Below are 23,889 nucleotides of genomic sequence, written 5' to 3'. Positions count from 1 at the left end.
AACAATTACATTGATATGTCAAGGTTTAATTGTTCTTTTAGCACATGGTAGAAGGTGTTCTTCTACAATACAACATATATAAAGTCAAGGAAAGTAAATGAACATTGAACTGCAGATGAATTGTATTAGAACTACAATAGTAACACAACTTATACAATTAAAAAGCATATTTGTGTAAAATGTTATTTTTTTCAAAGATAAAGGTATCAAGATGTTTCATATGCAACAGCACAAGTGGCCAAACCATACAAACAGTCTATGAACTTTAGGAAATTAATTTTGGATGATCTTATATTTGCAGTTCTTTGTACTCATGGTAGATCAGTTAACAATAGCATACTGGGCAAATGAAGGCTAGTAGTATATAAAGAGTGATGGAAGTAGTCTTCAACAAATGGCAAGGCTTAGGTAATGCTAAAATTAAGCCTTAGATGATATTTCATATTCTGTTGGACTCATCAGGACCTTCTTAAAAAGGATTCAGCTGGGTCAATCGGGGGGTTAACCCACAACATGTCTCAAAACCCATTTCAGAATCGATTGAGACAGGTTGCTGAATGCTGGAAGCTCTGTCACTTCTGTCTTTGATTTAAACTTGAAAAATGTTGCAAGACGTGACTTTTCAGATAACAGACCATGGTCATGCTGTCAAGTCCAGGCTACCCTGAGGTCATCTCAATGACTAATGGGATACAAAAATAAAGCTCAGAACAAAAAGGCTATAGGAGAAGAATTGATTTTTTCTTAAATAAACATTTATCTACCAACAGAAAAATACATTTTGTAGAATTACAGAAAATGTAGAGAATATGTTTTTACTATTAATGACAATCTAAGTATTTTCTTCTAATTACACTTTAATATAATAGAAACAATCCAAATATATTTTTAGTAAATAACAAATAACTTAAATATTCTTTTAGCAATCATTTGCCATAGGGTAATATTATTAATTTTTTGATGTTCTTAAAAGAATATCAAAAGAAAAGGTTGAAAAATAATTTTTAAAAACATTTCTTGATCTGGACATGTCATAGAAATCTAGTGTTATACTGCAAATGGATTATTACTTTGTTATAAATTAGCTGAAGGAGGAAAATACTTTATTCCTCTCCAATAACTGGATACAGAAACATCTGTCTCTAAGACAAGTGTATGCCACAAGCGTCCATTTTACTGGACATATGAATCGTAATTCACTGCATTCATGCAAAATAATGATTTGATTCATATAAGTCAAAGGTCATTTCTGAAGTGTGAAATTATAGAAATAAGCTGCATTGTTTCATTTTTCCACATGGTTGGTAAATTTTATTCACTATGGAAAACACTTTTTGCATCAGTTTAAAATGCAATACAAAAGTGTATTGCAATTTAATTCATGTCCTTCGATTATGTGTCATAACTAAAAGCAAAGCAAATGTATTGCATTAGCAGCTGCTCCAAGTGTACTACATTTCATTTCAAGACCTTTCATTAGTCATGCCAAAAACTGAATGTAATTAAACAACCACTTAGCATTAAAAGGTGAAGCAAGAGGCATCAACATTTGAAATAAGAGTTACTTTAATCATAAATATGTTCATCCAGCGCTAAAAAGTAGAATGGGGAGTTAATCAGGCAGGGGGTACACTATCTCATTAAACACATGGAAGCTGGGGATATGATTACATTCAGTTTTGGCGATGTCAAGAATCAAAATCCAATACACTTGGAACAGCCACTAAGCCAAATGCAATTCGTTTTCTTTGTTTTCAGTAATGACACATAATCTTTTGTACTGCATATTAAACTGGCACGAAAACTGTGTGCCATAGTAAAATGCAATCAATCATTTGAATGATATGTTCTCAATTTTTACAATAAAAACTGACTGCTGAAATTAAATGCAATCCAGCATGTTAACTACATTACAATGTAATGCATATGCACGTGGTGTATTTAATTTTGCCACAAATAATCTTCTATACTAACAGCTCCATGGTTCTGTGTTTAATTACCAAGCCCAGGCTGTGAAGATTTTGCATATTCTCCCTGTATGTGTGACAGTTTTCCTCCTACTTCCCACATACATGCACATTAGATGAACTGACAACTTTAAACTAGATAAGAGTGAATGATTGTGGGCACACATAAATGTGCTCTAGTACATGCCAGTTCCCACCTTATGCCCTATACTGCCAGCATAGGCTTCAGCCCTTGTGATCTTAACTGAAAAAGTAGATAAGAAAACAGATATTGGCATATTTATCTCTCAAATTACCATTGAGAAAATGTATGTAGAAGATATAATTGGAAGGTGACAGGATTCATTTACAAAAGGGGAATATGCATAATGTTGCATTAGATGTTTGCAGACTTTCAAACAAAGCAGGATATCTTACATGTAATACTTTTTATTATTGCTGAACAAAGTAGTTAAATCCTAGAGAAAGCTGCCAGTAATGCCAAATGGAAACACAACATTTACTTTAGATATTATTCCTGAGTGTGGGAGAATAACCTCCATCTGAAAGCAATTAGATCAGCTAAGACTATGGTGTTGGAGTTATAACCTTCACAGAGAAAGGGTCTGGCTTTTTAAGCCTGACACTTTTAACCTCGGCCCCTTAAGGGAAAGAGGTGGGGGACGAGTGGTTTACACTGTCTGCTTAAGACAATTATTTTAAATTAGGTAGTAATGTAGGCTCAATTATTGCCACCACCCAAAAATGCAACTAAATTGAATGTCAATTTGTTCTGATAACTTCTTCCTGGGTGATCGAAGTATGAGAAAAGGCAGAACACAAAAAAACCTTAATAAAATCCGTACATTTTTGGAAGATAATGCATGTGTTACATTTGAGTTACTACCTATTGATATATGCACAATTCACATGATACGACCAGAACAAAACGTTTGGAATACATTACAGTCTGTCAGTGGATCGTTTGGATTTAACATACTGTGTGACCAAAGATTAAAAAAAAAATTCAATTGCTTGATTTCTTGGACCTCATAAAAGTGTCATACATTAAACTCCCTTGGAATAAAAACCAAGTTAAAGTTTTAATAAAATTGGTCAAATGATCCGTTTTACTTAATGTACACGGGAACTGATGCAGTCTATCTTTTCACAAAATGCTGTGCATGGTATGTTAACACTTAAAGATACCACAAAAAGCAGAACGGGATCAAAACTATGAATCTACAAAAGTCTAGAAATTCTACCAGTAAAATACATATAAACTCTGGATGTTTATAAATAAACACCTAAGGTGTTTACAGAGATGCTGTGGAATATTTTATTTATTAATCCCTGATTAGAATCTAGTAGTATGTATACAAAAATAATATTGCAATAAAAGAAAACTATACTAAAAATAAAGCAAAAATTATTGTTTGGCATTTTATTCATGGAAACCAATACTTCTTCAGACTAAGAAAAAAAATCTGATTCTCTTGGGAAGTCTCCTGAGTGAGTTCTGCTAAATGCAACAGAGAACAATAATTAAATGGATCGGCTATAATTTCACTGCCTAATCTGGGCTCTGTATTTTGTTGTCTGTATTATTAAGGAAATACAAAATATTATGTGAATAGGAAACTATGAATAATATGATAAGTCCAGTCTTAGAACACTTGATTTATCATCCAAATTTCTAAAAAAGAACATGAGCCTGCAAAATTTAAGAAAATAATGTGACGTACATAGGGAAGAAACAACAATAATTACAAATGTGTCAGTAATTTTCATTTTCTTGATTCCGATAAGGTGCTGTTGTATTGAAATAATCTATAAGATTATGATATGTTTACAGTAGGGTGGCACGGTGGCACAGTGGTAGCGCTGCTGCCTCGCAGTTAGGAGACCCGGGTTCGCTTCCCGGGTCCTCCCTGCGTGGAGTTTGCATGTTCTCCCCGTGTCTGCGTGGGTTTCCTCCGGGCGCTCCGGTTTCCTCCCACAGTCCAAAGACATGCAGGTTAGGTGGATTGGCGATTCTAAATTGGCCCTAGTGTGTGCTTGGTGTGTGGGTGAGTTTATGTGTGTCCTGCGGTGGGTTGGCACCCTGCCCGGGATTGGTTCCTGCCTTGTGCCCTGTGTTGGCTGGGATTGGTTCCAGCAGACCCCTGTGACCCTGTGTTCGGATTCAGCGGGTTGGAAAATGGATGGATGGATGGATGTTTACAGTACATTAAAACAGGGGTGGCAGTGTGGTGCTGAACTGTGAGAACAAGGTTTGCACCTCCCCTGTGTTATGTCGGTGCACAATTTGTACATTCTTCCAGTGTATATGTTTTTTTACCCAAGTACTTTCAGTTTTCCTCTCACCTTTCAAAGATGTGTGTGTTATGTTAACTGGCAACTCTACACACATATGACTGAGTGTGGCTGTGAGCATGAGCATTTTGGAATGGCATGGCCCAGTCTTGAGTTCAATGCAGCTAGAATTGGTAGATTCTAGTGCCTACATACAGGATAAATGGGTTGGGAAATGGATGGCAACAAAAAAAATAATTAGCTTTGCTTTAATTTTCTTAATATTTACTACATGTGCACTGAAGTAGATATCAACTGCTTACATCTGACATGAACAATGCATAAACAGACAAAGAAAAACAACTAGAGGCAGGCAGTCAGAGGTACTTGTGTCTTGTCTGCATCTTTGAAGGAAAGGACGACTCCTAGCCTAGATACCATTAGAGACAGAGCTTGTTGTTATGTCTCAAAAACAGAAACAAACTGTTATTGTCACCTGTAAGGATGAAACACTTCTTCATGGGAGTGTTTGTGTGACAAAGGTTTTTTAAAGACTGGCACCACTAATGGTTACAATTTGACCCACATAGCAATAAAACTAGGGTCTGCTGTGTTAACCTTTATATTTTTTACTCTACATTACTGGTCTGATTTCTGGGCCCACTTTCTTCCATTCTGTTATACATGGACAACTTCGCAAAAACTTCACAAGGACATCAGCCACCATGTGCACTCTTCAAGTGCGTAACTCAAGGAGGACAACCCCACTGGTTTTTCCCTATAACATACATGAAGGACTAATGTCATTTTCAGGGATTGCTATGACCCTAATAAGTGCTACACATTGTTTTACCCCTGGACAAAGACATTTTTGGGCTATCAAGTGACTGGCTGTACTAAAAGCTTACAATTTCTACTAAATTGAAAATCTTTTCAAATATATCTTCTGACTGTTTTAAAAACAATAAATAATTAATAAAAAAATAAAAAAAATTGTAAGAAGAACATTTGCAACTAGCAGCGCATTTTTGTTAGATGCAAAAATTCTACTTTTTACAACACGTCATATAAAATTAAAGATTCAACTCTTGTCTAGTAAAACTATTTTGTGAGTGGGCGGCTAGTTTAGTTTTAACTGTTTCTGAATTCAAATAATACTGTACTTTTTGTTAATAAAAACTCTGTGTGTGTTTAAAATATGTAAACTGTTTAATTTTGGTTTATTTATTTGACATTATTCCAGTTACCCAAGCCACACATGCATTATTTAGGACATTTCATTAGCTCCAAAGAACCCCAAGGAAGTCTGAATTAATAAAAGTTCTGTTTTATGTTAATATAAATTCACTTCATTAACAAATAATTGTTGAAAAGTGGTAGAATAAAGGTCTAGAATGTAAACAATCTAGCCCAAAGTATCAAACAATGTCAGACTTTGATTATTCTCATTAGAGCACATTTATGCTACATAGTGCAAATTTACAATAAAAAAGCTTAAAATCCATCCTGTATATAACTGGATATACATTGTAAAGTTATATCAAATATAGGCAATACTGGAGATAAATCTAAAGTGATCATTTAAATTAGATGAATCAATAAAAAACTGGATAATTATTGAATGAATTAGTAAATAATGGAATATGAAAATCAGAACTGTACCAACCACCTAATGTTAAAAATCTTATATGCTAATATGGGTAAAAATTAATCAAGTTTCTAATTTCAGTTTACAATTAATTGGTGTAAAGTTTCATGAATGTTTGGAAAAATGAAAGATTTTGTTAACATTTGATGTAAAAAATAGTAAATACAACCATTCAACGGCAACTAAACAAAAACAAATGCATTTTAATGAAAATGTTAATTTATTTGACGAACTAAAAAAAGTATGTGGGATTTCTAAATGTTTGGGCACACTTTCAGTTGTAAGGTCTCAGAACGTTTTAGCTCATTAGTCTGGACTGGCATAACTCATTAGGTGTTTACCTAGTCAAGAACAGTGATTAGGAATTCTTGGCTGATGACAATTCCAGAGCCTAATAAATTTCTTTGACCCTTCAAACAGGGTGAAACACTCAATAACCACAGGCTCTTCTAACCAAGAGGTAATTTGTACAGGTTTGTCCAAAGTTTTGCATGGAATTATATGTACCCAAAGATATAACCATAAACAATAAGTTAGTCACAATACATGCGAAAGAATCACTTCTAGAAAATGGTTGACAATTTCAAATGGCATTTTAAACAAATATAAACATTTTTTGTTGCCAACCATTTTAATTTGAAACATTTTTCCAAAAAATAAACTTGAAGTGCAATAGACAGCAACATCTTCTTTTCAGTAAACATAAAATGACAACAAACTGGAAACAGCTGAAAACATCAAGCAATGCTTTTAACAAAATCTTGTAGGCCCTTTAGCTTTAGATGCTTTTAATATAAAATATTTTCTTGAAAGAGGGACTTTTTGGTCACCTATGGCAAAGATAGATAGATAGATAGATAGATAGATAGATAGATAGATAGATAGATAGATAGATAGATAGATAGATAGATAGATAGATAGATAGATAGATAGATAGATAGATAGATAGATAGATAGATAGATTGCATTCAGTAAAATGGAGGTTCCCGTAAATAGCTTTTGTTCAAGATCAAAAGGATTATAGTGTTTCAGGGTTGTCCTAAGAGTCAAGTTCCAAGGTGATTGCTTCATCCATTTACAAGTTATATGCCACACAAAATATACACAAACATTGACAGAAATGATCAAATCCTGTCCAAGAATTCATCTATATTATATGTAAAATTGTAAAAAAAAGCAAATGTATTTTAATGTCTGGACTGACAATTATGTCTTACTGCTACCATCAAATAAATGTTAGAAAGCTTTTTATGTCATTCAGATATTTCACAAATCTTGTAAAATGCAAGAAGAATGGATGTCATAATTGTGTAATATGAATGTACCTTTAAATTTCACCCAATCTCATATTTAAGTGGGACTACAATTTATTATATGAAATTAAAATGTATGACAAACAATGCATTGAATTATTTTTTTATTTACTGTGCAAAAGGAATAAATTTATGTAAACTTACTTGAGAACACCGTCTGTTATTTTCACACCATACCAATATATCATCATTCTGAAACAGAAGAGGTAAAAGAATTATTTCAGTACACGTCAAATCAAACAAAAGTATGTTTCATTTTTTCATTAAAAGGTACTTAGGAACTAAAAATGAAGTAGTTTTACTGTTTTCAATATACATTAGACAGCTATGTTTTGTACTATGTTGAAAATAGTTCAGAACAAAATGAAGACCACTTTTAGATTATCAGTGAGTTATATGTTCCCTATAAAATTACCTTGGCAGACAAATTCCATAATTATTTAGAAGAGAATTCTTACTGTTGGACTGATCTGTGAGTCTTAAATATGGCATACAACATCTCAGGAAAAAGAGTAAAACAAGTTATGAAGTGGGCTTAACCCAATTACAGAAAAGCTAAACATTTGTTATTTCAAAGATATAGGTATTTATTTCCAACGGCTAATTCAGCCTTTTTCTTGCCAAATGAACATTATAGTACTCTATAATTAAAGCAAGTATATTTTGTCTTTAAATGCATTTTACGTACATGCCAAAAAGTTAACTTGAGTGCCTTAGTGTTATTATTCAATGTGCAGTAATGCAAGAGTAACATTGGCTATCACTTCATTCACTTTCATTCCATTGAAATTTAATTTTCTTTAACCTCTGTCTGAAATTCACATTCCAATAAGTAGGCTTTAAGACACATAAAAAACTCAATCCTTGCCCTTTCCAAGTCCAGGACTAAGTTATATGGAGATAATTCTAAATCCAGGGCCTAAGGGAAGAATTCTTTTGACCCTTGAAACTTAGGCTACATAGTGTGAAAAGTATCCTGAAGACTTGACATTAGCTGGATGATATTGCTATTAACCTTTGATGACCAGATAGACTGGTGAACTAAGAAGCTTTGCTGCTATTATATTTGTGACAGGGTCACTGAAAAGTCATGTATATTCAGAGTGATAGATTTCCTATCTATTATTAGAATATGAACACATCCAGCACAGAATAATTAGTAAAAAAAATTTAGGTTTAAAAATCATTCTTTTTAAAATATTGCCTTTATAATGGAATAGAAATACATTTAAATACACACATTTAAGAAAAAAATGCATGTTAACAAAACAACTTAATTGTGCAATCAGTTTGTTATGTACCGCTTTAAAAGCATTCATGGGAATTTCAAAAGTTTGATTTAACTGTACAAACAGGAAATCCCAAGTCTTTCCATTAACAAGATAATATCGAGGTAAATATAAGAAAACCAAAAGTATGTTGGCTCCTCCCAGAATACCAGCACAAACAATACATTGCTGTTTCTGTCTCAGACCAGATGCTGCTGACTTATATTTTCAATCAGAAATTATTCTGAAACAAATCTTGTTTCTGCAATAGGAATATGCACGTATATTTACCTTCTAATGATAACTCAAACCAAACATATTGAAACAGCCTTTTATATTCTGAACAGCAAAGATGCTGTGCTAAACTATGAATATGATCCACAAAGGCATACACCAATAAGAGAAATGCTTCCATGACCTGGAATGGTTAATGGTCTTTTATTTTATATGTATTTTCAATACCCTGCTTACTAAATTTGGTAATGGATTTTACATAGTTTTAAACAAGTGGTTGAGGGCATTCCACATATTTCCTGTAAAATACAAATCTACTCTTTTAATACAAGTCTTTCAACTTAGCCAGTGATGTGTACTGCAATTTACTGTTGTTTGTATTTGATATGCATGAAAAGAAAGCAGTTTTGAGTCAACCAATTTCAGCAGTATAGTACAGTACAGTAGATACTGTCACTGAAACACATCAAATTTAAGTGCAAGTGTATGTATTTTAAAACTCTGACTTGCCAAATGTGAAAATTTGACAAACAATACATATAATGGTTAACTAAGAAAAAGACAAGAGTTTCTTTGTTCATGTAATCTATGCACATAATCAATTGGAAAGATCTTAAGTTAAGTGGTAAAGCAGTTTACAAAGATTTGTTTTTTGTGCCATGCAGCAGTTTTGCAATAATGTGCATATTAACAAGAATGTAAAATATTGAATTCAGAAGATATAAACTGCACCAAACATTACAATACTCTTGCAACTTATATCTTAGGGCAACCAGAACATATTAGTAAGAAGGTAGATTAAAATGTTAGTTTGTTTTTCTAACAGCGTTTTGCAGCTCTATGAGTTCTTAATCAAACGTGCTCTTCTCTATACTATTATTATTATTATTATTACTATTATTATTGTTTTTTTTACCAAAGTTCCCTTTCAAGATTAGGATAAATTATATATTTTTTGCAACCTTCTTATTTTGAATATCATTATTGTTTTCTTTCTAAACCATACCGTGATGGCACTTATTGTAGAAGGACATTCTATATTTTAGCAAAAATACTTAATCCACTTTACGGATGCAGGGACATAATCCTATCCTAGCAGCAAATGATGAAGGGAGTATTGAAAAAGGTTCTAGAGAAAATAAACAAGATTAATTAATTACATATTTTAAAAATTACTCTTCAAGAAGGGGTAGCACAGTGGTAGCACTATTGCCTCGCAGTAAGCAGTCCAGGGTTAGCATCCCAGGTCTTCCATGCATAGAGTTTGCATGTTCTCCCCAAGTCTGAATGGGTTTCCTCTGGGAGCTCTGATTTTTTCCCATGGTCCATAGACATGCAGATTAGGTGGACTGGCAGTAATAAATCGGCCCTAGCATGTGTTAAATGTGTGTGTGTGTTCATCCTGCAATTGACTGGCACCCTGTCCAGGTTTTGCTCATGCCTTGTACCCTATGCTAGTTGGAACAGGCTCCAGCACCCTCTGTGATCCTCTACAGGACTAAGTGGGTCAGAAAATGACTGACTGCTCAAGAAAAAGAAAAATGTTATATGAGAGAACACTCTAAACTAGCAGTATGGTGCTCTTTCATTCTGGTAACCTCCCATTAGATTTTTAAAATACTAAGTGAACCATGGAGAGAGAGAGAGATTAAAATTAATCAACTATACCAAATAATCTTGGTATTAATTATATGGTAATACTTTAGGCATGTTCACAAGCCTTAAGTTTTACTCCTTTGGCCATGCTCTCCTTCTCAGGGGTGGGGTTTGATTTGTTTACAATCCTATTTTTTGTAAAAATTGATCTATATGTACCAAATGATTACAATAAAATTAATAAATAAATAAATAATAAAAAATAAATAAATAAATTTATTATGGTAGAAAATCAGATGAACTCGGCCTCCTGCTGTACATGCTTTCAACCTGAATTTAATTTATAAACATATACTATAATAAGTCATATACAAACATAAATGAAGTTTACTGCTGTATGACACCTAAATGACAACTTCCATTCTGATTTACCACAACAGTAAGATTATAAAAATTGACTACTAAAAACAGTGGATATCAGTTCTACTTTACGAGGTAATCAACTTCTCAGGCTTCATCTTTGTTTTGTTTTTGTTTCCACCTTTTTAAAAAGAAATATTAGTAAGTATTAAATGGCTCTGAACCCTTTCTTATTTGCAATGGTGATGGACAGGTTGACAGACAACATTAGACAGGAGTCCCCGTGGACTATGATGTTTGCTGATGACATTGTGATCTGTAGCGATTGTAGGGAGCAGGTTGAGGAGACACTGGAGAGGTGGAGATATGCTCTAGAGAGGAGTGGAATGAAGGTCAGTAGGAACAAGACAGAATACATGTGTGTAAATGAGAGGGAGGTCAGTGGAATGGTGAGGATGCAGGGAGTAGAGTTAATAAAGGTGGATGAGTTTAAATACTTGGGATCAACAGTACAGAGTAATGGGGATTGTGGAAGAGAGGTGACAAAAAGAGTGCATGCAGGGTGGAATGGGTGGAGAAGAGTGTCAGGAGTAATTTGTGACAGACGGGTATCAGCGAGAGTGAAAGGGAAAGGTCTACAGGACAGTAGTGAGACCAGCTATGTTATATGGGTTGGAAACGGTGGCACTGACCAGAAAGCAGGAGACAGAGCTGGAGGTAGCAGAGTTAAAGATGCTAAGATTTGCACTGGGTGTGACGAGGATGGATAGGATTAGAAATTAGTACATTAGAGGGTCAGCTCAGGTTGAACGGTTGGGAGACAAAGCCAGAGAGGCGAGATTGCGTTGGTTTGGACATGTGTACAGGAGAGATGCTGGGTATATTGGGAGAAGGATGCTAAGGATAGAGCTTCCAAGGAAGAGGGAAAGAGGAAGGCCTAAGCGAAGGTTTATGGATGTGGTGAGAGAGGTCATGCAGGTGATGGGTGTAACAGAGCAAGATGCAGAGGACAGAAAGATATGGAAGAAGATGATCCACTGTGGCAACCCCTAACAGGAGCAGCCAAAAGAAGAAGAAGAAGAAGTAAGCATTAAACTCCATTTTTCATTGGAGTCTTCTTCAATTATACAGCAGTCTATGTTACATTTTAAGTACACTAATCTCCTTAAAGTAGCTCAATCAGCATATTCTTCTTCTATTCTGCTTCAAAAAGTCTGTGTATTGGGTTTGAATCCCACTTCCAGTCACTGCATCTGTACAGTTTGCGCATTCTTCCCAGTTCTAAAAATGTTCAGATAAGGTAAAATGGCATTTCTAAATTGGCCCTAGTGTGTATGGTGGGGGTATTTGAGTATCTGGGGCTATTTCTTGCCTTGATCGCAATGCTGCTAGTATAGGCTCTGGGACCCAAGGGCCCTGAATTAGAATAAGCAAGTATGAGAATGGCACATTCTACTTTATTAAAAGCTCATCAACGCAAATTAAGATTTGTGACTAAAAGACAAGGCCCCAAAACACTAGAGCATATGAAATATAGAAAATAAATTACACTAGGGTTTCACACAATGACAGAAAATGACCTATAAACCAATAGCAGTAGCTATCAGTATTAGTCTGAGTTCAAATCCCAGCTTAGTCACTGTCACAGAGTTAACACATTCCTGATTTTTCAAAAACTACTCTGGTTTTCCCTTCCACATCCTAAAGATATGTTCAGTAAGTTAATTAGCCAGTCTGAATTGACCTAATGTGAGTCAGTATATGTGTTTGACTGTGCCACGCAATCAGTTAGCATCCATGGTTAGATGTTGCTTGATGCCCAGCACTGAAGAAGAAGGCTATGGCTCCCTGTAACCTCATATGCATGTGGAAAATGAATTTCAGGATGGATGAAAAATTCATCTAAACAATAAAAAGTATACCAGATATTCATTCTGCATCAAGGTTAGTAAATATATTAGTTCAGGTGAACCTTTTCCTTATGTAAAACATATTATTTGTTAAATATTATAATATCATACTGATTTATTAAAAAATAAGTAAACATCGATCTAAGAATTTTTGCAATGTCAATCATTTTATTTTTTTTTCTGTAAAGTAATGGTAAATTTTATCAAGGGAGAAATAAAGTGATGGAAATGCCAAACCATATCCTATCAATGTAAACTACAACATTAATTTGGATTTAGCTTAAGCAAGCTCTTAGTGTGGTATAAAATGACAGCTTATTTGTCTAAATCCTGAGAAAAATTTTACCTTAAGACCTCTCATCACTTGCAAAATAACAACGGCAAATGCACCATACATGACACAAATAATTCTACAGAAAATAACACCCCCTGCAAGTTAAGTTTGGCTCTGAAAGGATACAGGCAACGAGGTGAAGAGGACAGATGGACTTTTTTTAAATGGATGTTGTTTTACAATATGTGTATAATCTCAAGACAGGAATCAACACTAAAGAACACTCCTGGCCTGAAAATGGGCACAATTGGTAAGTTTTATGTGCTTTGTTTTCATGTTCAGACAAACTACCTTCAGACAACATTTTCAATCAGAAGAATAGGTGCAGGTTTTCTTTGAATTTATAAAAATCCTTTACTTAAAAACACAGTTTCATGAGGCAAATTAATGCATACCATGATTGTGAAAACAAAACTTCAATTTGAAAAATACCAAACTTACCCATGAAGCTGAGTTTATAAGATACACATTCTTACAAATAAGCAACAACACGACTTTTCTGCAATGGAAATTTTGTTTATAATTGTAAGAATAAATTAACTTAAGATTCTTAAACCAACTTATCCCAGGTTTGCAGATGTAGTTAGAGTTTATCCCATCAACAGCTCTTGGAACAGCACCAGTCCATCACAGGAACCACTTAAACATACACTCACCTTCACACAGTGGTCAATTTGGAATGCCAATTCACCTATTATGCACATCTTTGGGAATGTGGAAAGAAAACTGGAGTAACTGGAAGAATACTCCGCATACACATGAAAAATGAAGTATCTAAATGCAAAAAATACTGTACATTTTGGAGAACATAATTTAACAAAAATGAGACCCAAATCAAGTAAAACACCAGTTAAATTTTTCATAGTTTTGGAACAGTAGCTGCTAATTTGGTGCCTGCACTCATGTGATGCCAACATCAACAGTGATTAGACCTGCATAAGAATAAATTCCAAAATATATGCAGCTGGAATTTAAAGGAGTGCATGATAAAATGTGTTTATGGTACTCAAAGACATACATTATTGTTCATTTAAAGTGGATCTGCGTAGCTTATCTTAACCAATATACTTGTTTTATGATCACTACCAGCTGTTGTGAATGCAAAGTACAGAATGCTATCAATGAACACTTTTTTGGAATCTTTGTATTATGCAGTAGTGATGAAGCCTGTATATCATAAGGTGCGCTGTGCACATCTCAGGATTCTTAGCAAGTAATTAGATACAAAAAAGAACAAAGGGCCTTGTCAAGGGTCTGACTAAATTAATTGAGAAAGGAAGCCACCTCAGGCTGTGTGTCTTCTCTTAGAGGAAAGCATGAATGTCTTTCGACCACCCGTAAAGCACATCTGCACACCAGCAAAAGCAAGGCCACAAAAACACAAGATATTTGAAGACTGCCTCAGAATGATGAGTTAAAGATAAGAAACCATAATTCACTAAAAACATGGGAAGGTCTTTCTGGTGTTGTCTATATTATTTTCACATCTTTCTAAAACATAATTTGTGAGTAACTATGTGAAATGAACAATGATTGTGGATTAACAGTATATTTCATAAGCATTGCTTGTGTAATTATGCAAACTGAAATGGCAGCAAAATGAATGCTGATGGCTACAAAAATATGAACACAAATATATTTACACAGACTATAGAATTGCATGAAATGACAAGCAATCTGTGTTAAATGAAGCATACATTAATAATGTAACACATTCATTAATATATTCCAGTACTTTAATCCAATAACCTTTGGAAAACACCTAGGATATGGGTATGATGCAGCAGAACTCAAAACAAATACATAATTTAACAGGTCTGAAAAATTAAGGCTTATATTGTGGTAAAGACAAAACAGGAAACCACTGTAGTGAGGAATGCTTTAAATTCATTGCCTTCCATGGAATGATTTCTAGAGGACCACTAATTACACCATCTACTCAACAGAAATTATAAAAGGTTAACAGATTTAAAGTGATTGTTTAATTCATCAAAGACATTAGAAAGCTGCCCACAATTCTTTCCAGTCTAATTCCAGCCTGAACTGCCTGAACAACCCACTTCACAGGTGTAAGCCAGCACTTGAAGCTTCTTAATAGGTTCATTGTTAAAAGATAAAATTATACCAACATACACAGGTGAGGCAAATGGCCCCTATGTTTCACAGTCGTAGATAACAATATCACTATATACAATAGGGGCAGGCTTATTTTTGGAAACTGTAACAGTGATAAACTGGTAGCATACTGTTTACAGAGCAAAGCACAGATTGACACAAAGCCTTGTCACTACAATAGTACTTTTGTTGATGCATTTTTAAATTAAACCAATTTCCTCAAATTAAAAAATCAAAAATGAAACCACAGCTGTGCTAAGAAGCTATACTTGATGTCTTATTCTATGTGCAAACAATCGTTCTAAATTCATTACTCTTTTAAAATAAGGCCAGTGTAATTCTGTTAATTACTGGATCAGTATCAGGATGATAGACTATAGTTTCAGATGTAAAGATCCCTGCTAAAATCATGTTTCCTGGGCACAGAATGGATCATGAGCTTTGCATCAAATGCACCTTAATTGTTGACAATAGTTGCACATGCAACCTAATAAAAGGCCTTGGCAGCTATTTTTTCTCAGAATTGCACACTTTGCAAAAAGACATTGCAGTATACTTTTTTATGACACTCTTATTCACATTACTGTAAAACAAGTTCCACTATATAACTCTCCAATGAAAAAAAAGATTTTGCTGACTTCTTCTAGGCTGTCCACCTCGGCATCCACAATCCTGACTACCTCTAACGCCCATCAGTTATTCTCTGCAACTAACTGTCACCTATGTCTGCTCCACTGAAAACCAAGAAGGTAAATGAACAACAAAATTGAAAAAGAGAAGAAAAACGGAACCAAGCAAATTTTGCTTGTTTAGAAAATCTCTACAACCCAGGACTCTTTTTAGATTATGTGCGAGAAAGAGAACTATACTAATGCTTGCAATAAGAAAAGGGTAAAAAGTGTTTTAATGCTTACAATGTGTCATTGTGGCACGATAATAAGAGTAACAACAAACAAAACCATGACACTTCACAGCAAAGGCGTAAATAGTGAGCATTCTTGTGAACTTTGTGCTTGAGAAATCTGGAGGCCTTTTATATGAAGCATCTGGATTGAATCCCAAAGAAAGTCTATTAAAAACCTGTTTCTGGTTAGACCCCAATTACTCTCATTCACAGCGGCTAATTTCCAGTCTGTTTCAAAAATGAAGCAAGCAGGCCACAGAAATGAACTTGTAGGTAGTAGATTGAAAATTTGATCATCTGTTTTGATAAAAGTGGGGTTACTTTGTTTTGAGGTTTATGTTAAAATACTTATCAAAAATGTTCTTTACATAAAACATCATTCAAATAAACATTGTTTTATAATTCAAATAATAATATTAAAGTAAAGTGAAATAATAATCATCCGAGTGAAAAGTAATATTACACATTTAACCTGCAAGTTCTAATTGAAAAATAAAATAAAATAAAATAATATGTGAATTTCTTAACAACTGATTCAACTGTTAACATTAAAGTCTGGCAGAAACATTCTATTTATCAACTGAGGACAATGTCATTTTAAGGACTACAATTGCCACATGCATGCGGTACATATAATTTTTCCAGTAATTTTTAATTACATAAGCCTATATACTGTATTCAGAGGGATTTATAGTATTGTTTGTAGTATTTTCAGTTAGTAAGGCCTTTAAAAGCACTTTCCCTTCATGTGCATATACTTTATTAGTCTATTCAAAACTTTGATAACAATTTACTTAAAAGTAATTATTAAATTGGTGCCAGGAACGATGTAGCATAGCCATGCAACAAAAAAGACATGAAACATTTCAAATATAAACATACTGTGTACAACCAGTTCAAAGGCTAATACAATATAGTGTTTAGGGAGGCACAATGGAATTGTGGTTAGCTCTGCTGTCTCATGGATTAAGCATCTTGGTTGGGAATCTCACACTCAGTATTTGTCTGTATGGAGTTTACAATGTATTTCCTGTGTCTGCATAAGGTTTCCTCCACCTACTCTATAGTTTTCCTTCCACATCTAAATTGACCTTATGTGAGTGTGTGCGCCCAGCAATGGACAGGTGCCCCATTTTGTCCTGCTTCATACTGTACATCACACCAAAAGTAAACAGGCCAGCCTGCAGGCCTCCACAACAGGCCTCCACAACACTGGATTAATCATTTGAGAATATTAAGTTATTATGGTATTTAATTAATACCTTTATGTACAACCTTAAACAAAAAGTTTACTTCAGTGCTTATGAGACAAAAGTTTATTAATGAGCAACATTTTTGAAAGGAGTTTGCCAAGTTCTGTATACTTTTCTTTAGGCTCACCCTTTTCTCCCACATGCCAGAGACATGTAGAATAAGTTAATTGGCCTTCAGTGAATGAATGTACCATCTTGCTGTGGTTCTACCCAAGTCCCACCCTCTAACCTTAAACTAAGATTAGATAATTCAAGAATATATGAACAAATAATTAAAATACGGTGGCGCAGTGGTAGCGTTTCTGCCTCGCAGTTAGGAGACCCGGGTTCACTTCTCGGGTCCTCCCTGCGTGGAGTTTGCATGTTCTCCCCGTGTCTGCGTGGGTTTCCTCCCACAGTCCAAAGACATGCAGGTTAGGTGGACTGGCGATTGGCCCTAGTGTGTGCTTGGTGTGTTTGTGTGTGTCCTGCGGTGGGTTGGCACCCTGCCCGGGATTGGTTCCTGCCTTGTGCCCTGTGTTGGCTGGGATTGGCTCCAGCAGACCCCTGTGACCCTGTGTTCGGATTCAGCGGGTTGGGAAATGGATGGATGGATAATTAAAATATAAATAGTTATAGACCTAAATGAGGTTTACATTATTTTTTAAAACTGCAAAGCCTTAATCTAGAAAAATAAGATACTATAGCAAAAGCTAATGTATGCTCCTATCTGTAGTATTTCAATGTGTGAATAACAGCTCCATTGTTGGGGGCTGAAAGATGGAATGGTAATGCATAAAATAGAAAACAGAATTCTCATGGTTTAACTGGGGTGAGGTATCAGGATTTGTGGACTTTCTGAGTTTGCATGTTCTCTCTGTGCCTATGTGGGTTTCTTTTGGGTGCTAAAATTTCATCCCACAGTCCAAAAATATGCAGGTTAGTTGGATTAGTGACACTAAATTGGCAGTTGTGTGTGTGAGTGTGTTCACCCTGTAATAGACTGACATCCTGTGCAGCAAATCATCTTAACTTGCACCCTGTTCTTGCTGGGATTGGCTCCAGCCCTCCAGTCTGCTCAGTATTAAGTAGACTTAGAAACTGAAATATAATTACATACAGGGGGTGGGCAAAAATAGGTTAACAGTTGTGAGTACATGGAACACACAGTCTATTCTTGTATTAATATTTCATTATTGTATTTATTTATTTATTTGTATTACTTGTCTTTGAACTCTGTGCCAAAGTATGCACGAGTGTAGAAAGTAGACTACAACTATGAGTAAATAATGCAGGACGGCAATTTGAGCACTTACGAGATTGTACCTAATTGCACTGTGCCATTCTTTTGAGTTAATAAAGTTAATAAAGCTGTTAAGTTAATAAAGCTGTTGTAATAATCATAAACAGCATGTCTTTTTCCATACAAACTACTATAAACCTACTCTTGCCAACCCCTGTACATATACACATATATATATATATACACATAATACAAACAGCATATACTATACATATATATTGTATCTGTGCCTGTAAGTATAATGTATACTGTATGCAGTATATGACAGAGAGAAAGAGAGAGAGAGAATATACAGCAAGAAGACATACTTCAGTCTATTAAAAGAGACTTAAAGTTTGAAAAGTCAGCATCAGTGTAACCCACAAAAGTTAATGCGTAAATGTTACAATTCAGTGAAACCACTCTAAGAGATGGGCAATCTGTCTTCTGAAATAAGAAAGAGCTAGAGGGGTGTTATCGTTGGATAAATATGTCAATTTATATTTACTAAAGGTGCCTGACTGATGGCAATCACAACATGGTGTATATGGTTCCTTTCTAATTTTTAAAGCCAAAAAAGATGTGACATCTCATGATTCCAATGGGCTTTGAATGCTATGCTCCCCTCATTCCCAGAGTAAAGGAAAGTTTTAGCTTCACTACCACCTTTCCTCATGCACTTAATTGTGGTGTCCACCCAAGTCAAGTAAGTCTGATATAGCAATGTCAAACGAGACACACTCATTGGAAGTGGCTACAAAACAATTCATTTGGCAAATGCAAAAGCAAGTCAAGTGCAGAGATAATGTGGATGGCTTTAGAACATGACCAATTGCCTCCCTGGGCAAAATAAATATTATTTTTGCCTTATGGACTGTCACAGTGGTAAGGTACAAATCAGTATTTGGGAGTGGTCTAAGAAGAAGATGGGGTTAGTGCCCAGGCTCAGCATGTCCCAGCATGTCAGACCTTCTTTCCAAATGTTTGTTAGTTTAGGGGGCAGTTCTTAATGAGCCCCAATGCAAGTGTGGGTGTGAGCATGTGAAGGACAATCCAGTGCTGCAATGATAGTTTCCAGTTTCAGGAAGATATGAGAATGACATGTTATGCTCTGACTAACCATAGTTATGTGAAAAACAAATTAATAATTTTTAGGAAAATAGTTGTGGTTAATGGCTTGGTGGCATTAAGTGTGCATACTGTGATTTTCGTATCTGATTTTATAATTCTACACAAGTAATGACACCACCAAAAGGTACATTTTTACTTACTCTTGCTAAATATACTGTACTCAAAAAAATTTACAACAGTATTACATGTTGCACGGTGGAATTGGAATATAGACTACTGACAGTTGTATGGGTTGCAAGTTCTTCCCAGGTCTTCGTGTGCTTTACTGTGGCGCTCCGATCTCCTCTCACATCCAACAAAGTCGTGTATTTTGTATTAAATGGCCATTCTGAAAACCGGTTCATTGTGAGTGTTGAGGTGTCTGAAAGTGGACACTGTGATGGACTGCCCCGTCCACTTTTAGTTTTTGCATTATTCCCGATGTCACCGGAAAAGGCTCCATCAGTACAAGCTTTTAGAACATATGTGTGTGAATTTTATTCGCAGTTTAAATTAATCTGTATGCAACGTGCGGATGTTTTAAATTTTAAGTCCTGCAAGATAAACAGATAAACTATAAAATGAAAAGAGTTGGCATCCCCCTCTCTAAAAACGGAAATAATCAAATTTGAGCAAATAGAAATTTCTACAGAATGATTAAACATCACTTGCAAATGATCAATAGGTGTATCCAGACACTTAGTGGAGTATTCATCGATTATGCTTGAAGCTGTTAGACCGCACTATCTAAAGTAGCACACATGACAGAGACTTTGAACACTCAACATGCATGGTGACCAAAGTCGAAAACTCCACACCATCGTCGTTAATGTATGTTATGACATCTGCTCGTGACATGCTACTTTCAACCCCCGCGAACCGCTCGACTGCACGAGCCCAGATTTTACCTGCAGGCTTTTGAAGGCTGCGGTGAGTTGCGTGATGTGCAGCGTCAAACAGCGCGAGGCGCAGCGCGCACTGCCAATCTTCTCTGCGACCCCACTCTCCTCCACCGGCGTTCTGCGTGCGAGGCTGGCACCCAAGATACCACACGACAGCCACACAGTGAGTACGCTGCGACACCAGCTCCCCATCCTCTCCCCCTCTCTCCACTCCGTGTCAGCGGCTTTTCTAAGTTTGCCCATGTCTCTGTGCGCCTCCTTCATCGCGCGCTCTCTTTTATATTTAAGTAGGGGATTTGAATTCTGCGACGCCCGAGGCTCTTTTTGGCCAAGTTGTGGACGCGCTGAGCTCCGACGCGATGTCGCGGTTTGTAAGCTCTGCCTCTGAGCGAGCCGCGGCTTCTCTTGTCATGCGGACACTCCCACCCACTCAATTACCTCCATACGTGTGACACTGGCAGCCTGACGAGTACTAGAAAGCGCCCACCAGCTGGCCAGTGTTCCCCACGCAAGTTGTCGCGGTCGCAAGCCTTAACCTCGGCTCGTGCGGTGTCCTCGCTTTAATGGCACTGGACAAGCGCAGGATTTGCTTTTATTACCTTCCCAACTACCGTTGCGACGACAGAACCTTCTCATCCCTCTGACTGGCGTTAATAAACTTTAACTTTCCGGTGCCAAATCCACTATTTCTTTTGTGGTGGTTCTGCTTTTTACATTCTCTATACTGTTACTGTACTCAAAATATATATTTTTCTCTTTACAATTGAAGTAGAACTTCACCAATGAGTTCATTCAGCAAACCAAATGTTTGGAACTTTAAATCCATCATTAATGTCGCACTTCACCAAAAACAGACGCTTTCATAAAGTGGATTTATTTTCTGGTGTTTCTCTCTGTGTGGGCGAAGTTTTAATAGTGCATGGTATGCATTATATAAACATGAAGTTAAGTCTCCTTAACTGAAGACTTTTTTTAATTAATTGCCTTTTTTATTTTCCCACAGTAACTAATATATTAAGTTAATGGTATCTTGGCAACTTCAGCAGATACTTCTTAATTGTAATTTTGTATACACTAGATTTAAAAGAAGACTGCGAAAATAATAGAGTCATGGCAGGTAGTACGGAAGAACTGGCACACCAGAAACCTGACAAGGTGAAACAAAGTGTGAGTGATAATTAAGGAAGCCCCTGTGTTAACCCCCTCGTTTGGAGCTCTTTCACCTCCTTATTGTGTCACATCATGTGTTCTGAGACTCATGCTCAGCAGTACAATGCATTTTAGGCTCAGATGCAGGGCTTCAGCACACTTTGAGTTATAAAATTGCATACCTTTTAAAAATAAATTAATAAAAGTAAAATAAGCCATTTCAGTTGTTTCTGGGTTGGAGTGGAAAATCTGCATTTCTTTCTGAATTCCAATGTCTGCTACCCAATTCTATATTACATATTGGCATTTTTATTTTATCATACTTTGCAACTTCCGAATATGAGATTATTTCAATAAATGCACATTAAAAGCTTTCAAAAACTAATAGTAATGGATATTTATACACATTTTAAAAATAAATAATTATTCTTAAATATTAACCAGTTAGGGGTGTATACTTCATTATTTCAACAAAACCAAATTAAAAATAAAGTATATATGCTGTTTTAGATTTAGAAACCTGATGTTCAGCATTTGTTTTACACATCTATTTTTTGAAACTGTCTTCTTTTTTAGTTTTAAATGTAATAGTAATAATATTGTTGCACAGATTAATCCATTTTTGGAGGCCATCTTTGGCGTTCACACCAATGCAGTCTCACAAGCAGCTGACACCTGTTACTACTGTAAATTTATCATTCTGGCAGAACTAAAAGATGTTACCTTATCCAGTTGGCTTCTGCCAAGCACTCTGGCTTCTATGTTCTTGTAATGGTTAAAGTGACCAAGTGAAATCAGAAAATGGATGGATGGATAAAGGCACGTTACCATTTCTTTAATTGTAAATTCCTGTTACAGTTTTTTTCTAAAGAGTTCTTTTATGTCAAGCACAATGTATGAGATCCCAAGAGGTACATTATAAAAATTTTACACATGTTTACTATTGGTATATATATATATATATAATATATATATATATATATATATATAATATATATATATATATATATATATATATATATATATATATATATATATAGTAGTTGTCATGATTTTAAGTCCTTCAGGTGTGTGTCTGAAAATAAATGGATTAGTGATTTTTAAGTGTTAGTTCATACATCCTTCCATCCATTCATCTACCTTTAAGAGTGATTGGCAGCTGGAGCCTATCCCAGAAAGCATTAGGCGCAAGGCAGGAACATTAACCGGGGAAGGTGCTAGTCCATGAAAGAGTTAATACATTATTATTAAATTTCAGTATAAAAGTATCTTTTTAAAATTAGAAGTGACCCAAAATAGCTTGTTTATTATGTTAGGAATGAGTTTAGGTCATGACAATCTATTTAATTTATTCTATGGGAATCATCCTGAATTTCCACTAAAATGGGCGCAGTCTCTTCTACTACAGAACAGTGACTATTAAAAAAAGTCTTTACTCATAATATATCACCAGCTGTGGAATATTTGGAGCAAATGTTGATTAAAAAACATTCATTTGAAGAATTATGTAGCTGTCATAGAACATCCTGTATTACTTTAGCATGTGGAAAAATATATAAAGTGATCTTTAAAAGTATTTAACAGCCAGTCATAAATACATAACAGCAAGGATGTTAAACTAAACTGTTATTGGAGGCACTGTGATCTTTGTGATCTTAACAGCCTGTTTCCACATAACAGATGCAACATTTAGGATTTTTGGAAAAATGTAAAATCTTTGAATGGTTAGCAATTCCTGTCCACCATATCTGATCAGCATGCTTTTTTAAAAGTTACATTTAACCTTAATATGTCATAACTATTTATATGACTATTGATATTTATTCAAGTGTAAACTGTTTTCTTTTGTGGAAAAAAAAACATGGTAATGCATGTAAGAACAAAACTCCTTCTTTTCTTTGGTATCTTGTTTTGGTATTATACAATAGGTTTGAGTTAACTACAAAAAATTATGCATATTGAGTATTTTTGCAGTCATTTTTTCATCCATAGTTGTCTATTACCATTACTAATAGTTACAAGAAAAAGAATGTAATGCAAGCAATGAAGAGTTGCATTTTATCAATAGGCATAAGCTATTTGTTCATGGTTAATTTCTTTCCAAAGTACAGTATATACACAACATTTGTTCAGTGTGCAGCTTCTTCATATGCAGCTAGATTAGGATTATCTTGGAATTATTCTGTCCCATTTACAAGAAAACTTTCAAACTGTTTGTTGATTTTGAGTCTAATTTTCCTTCAGTTTCGCTCTCCTAGGTTCGTTTTGCGTGTACCTGCTTTTTTTTTTTT

General features: G+C 35.1%; 1 protein-coding gene across 3 annotated transcripts in view; it reads right to left on the bottom strand.

Annotated features, from left to right (window-relative positions):
* The window catches only part of anos1b (anosmin 1b), a 124,568-nt gene extending 103,708 nt beyond the window's left edge, over window positions 1–20,860 (bottom strand). For all 3 annotated transcript variants that reach the window (XM_028794565.2, XM_028794567.2, XM_028794566.2), the window contains exons 1-2: window positions 20,456–20,860; window positions 7,347–7,394 (exon numbers count right to left, since the gene is read on the bottom strand). In XM_028794565.2, the coding sequence (XP_028650398.1) occupies window positions 7,347–7,394; window positions 20,456–20,713 (306 nt within the window). In that variant the 5' untranslated portion in view covers window positions 20,714–20,860. The remainder of the gene's footprint in view (window positions 1–7,346; window positions 7,395–20,455) is intronic.
* Window positions 20,861–23,889: the final 3,029 nt, after the last annotated feature.

This window comes from Erpetoichthys calabaricus, chromosome 2 (assembly GCF_900747795.2).
Source record: "Erpetoichthys calabaricus chromosome 2, fErpCal1.3, whole genome shotgun sequence".
In the NCBI taxonomy this organism is placed as follows: domain Eukaryota; kingdom Metazoa; phylum Chordata; class Cladistia; order Polypteriformes; family Polypteridae; genus Erpetoichthys; species Erpetoichthys calabaricus.
Note: the sequence above shows the minus strand (reverse complement) of the source record. Positions and strands in the feature narration are given on the sequence as shown.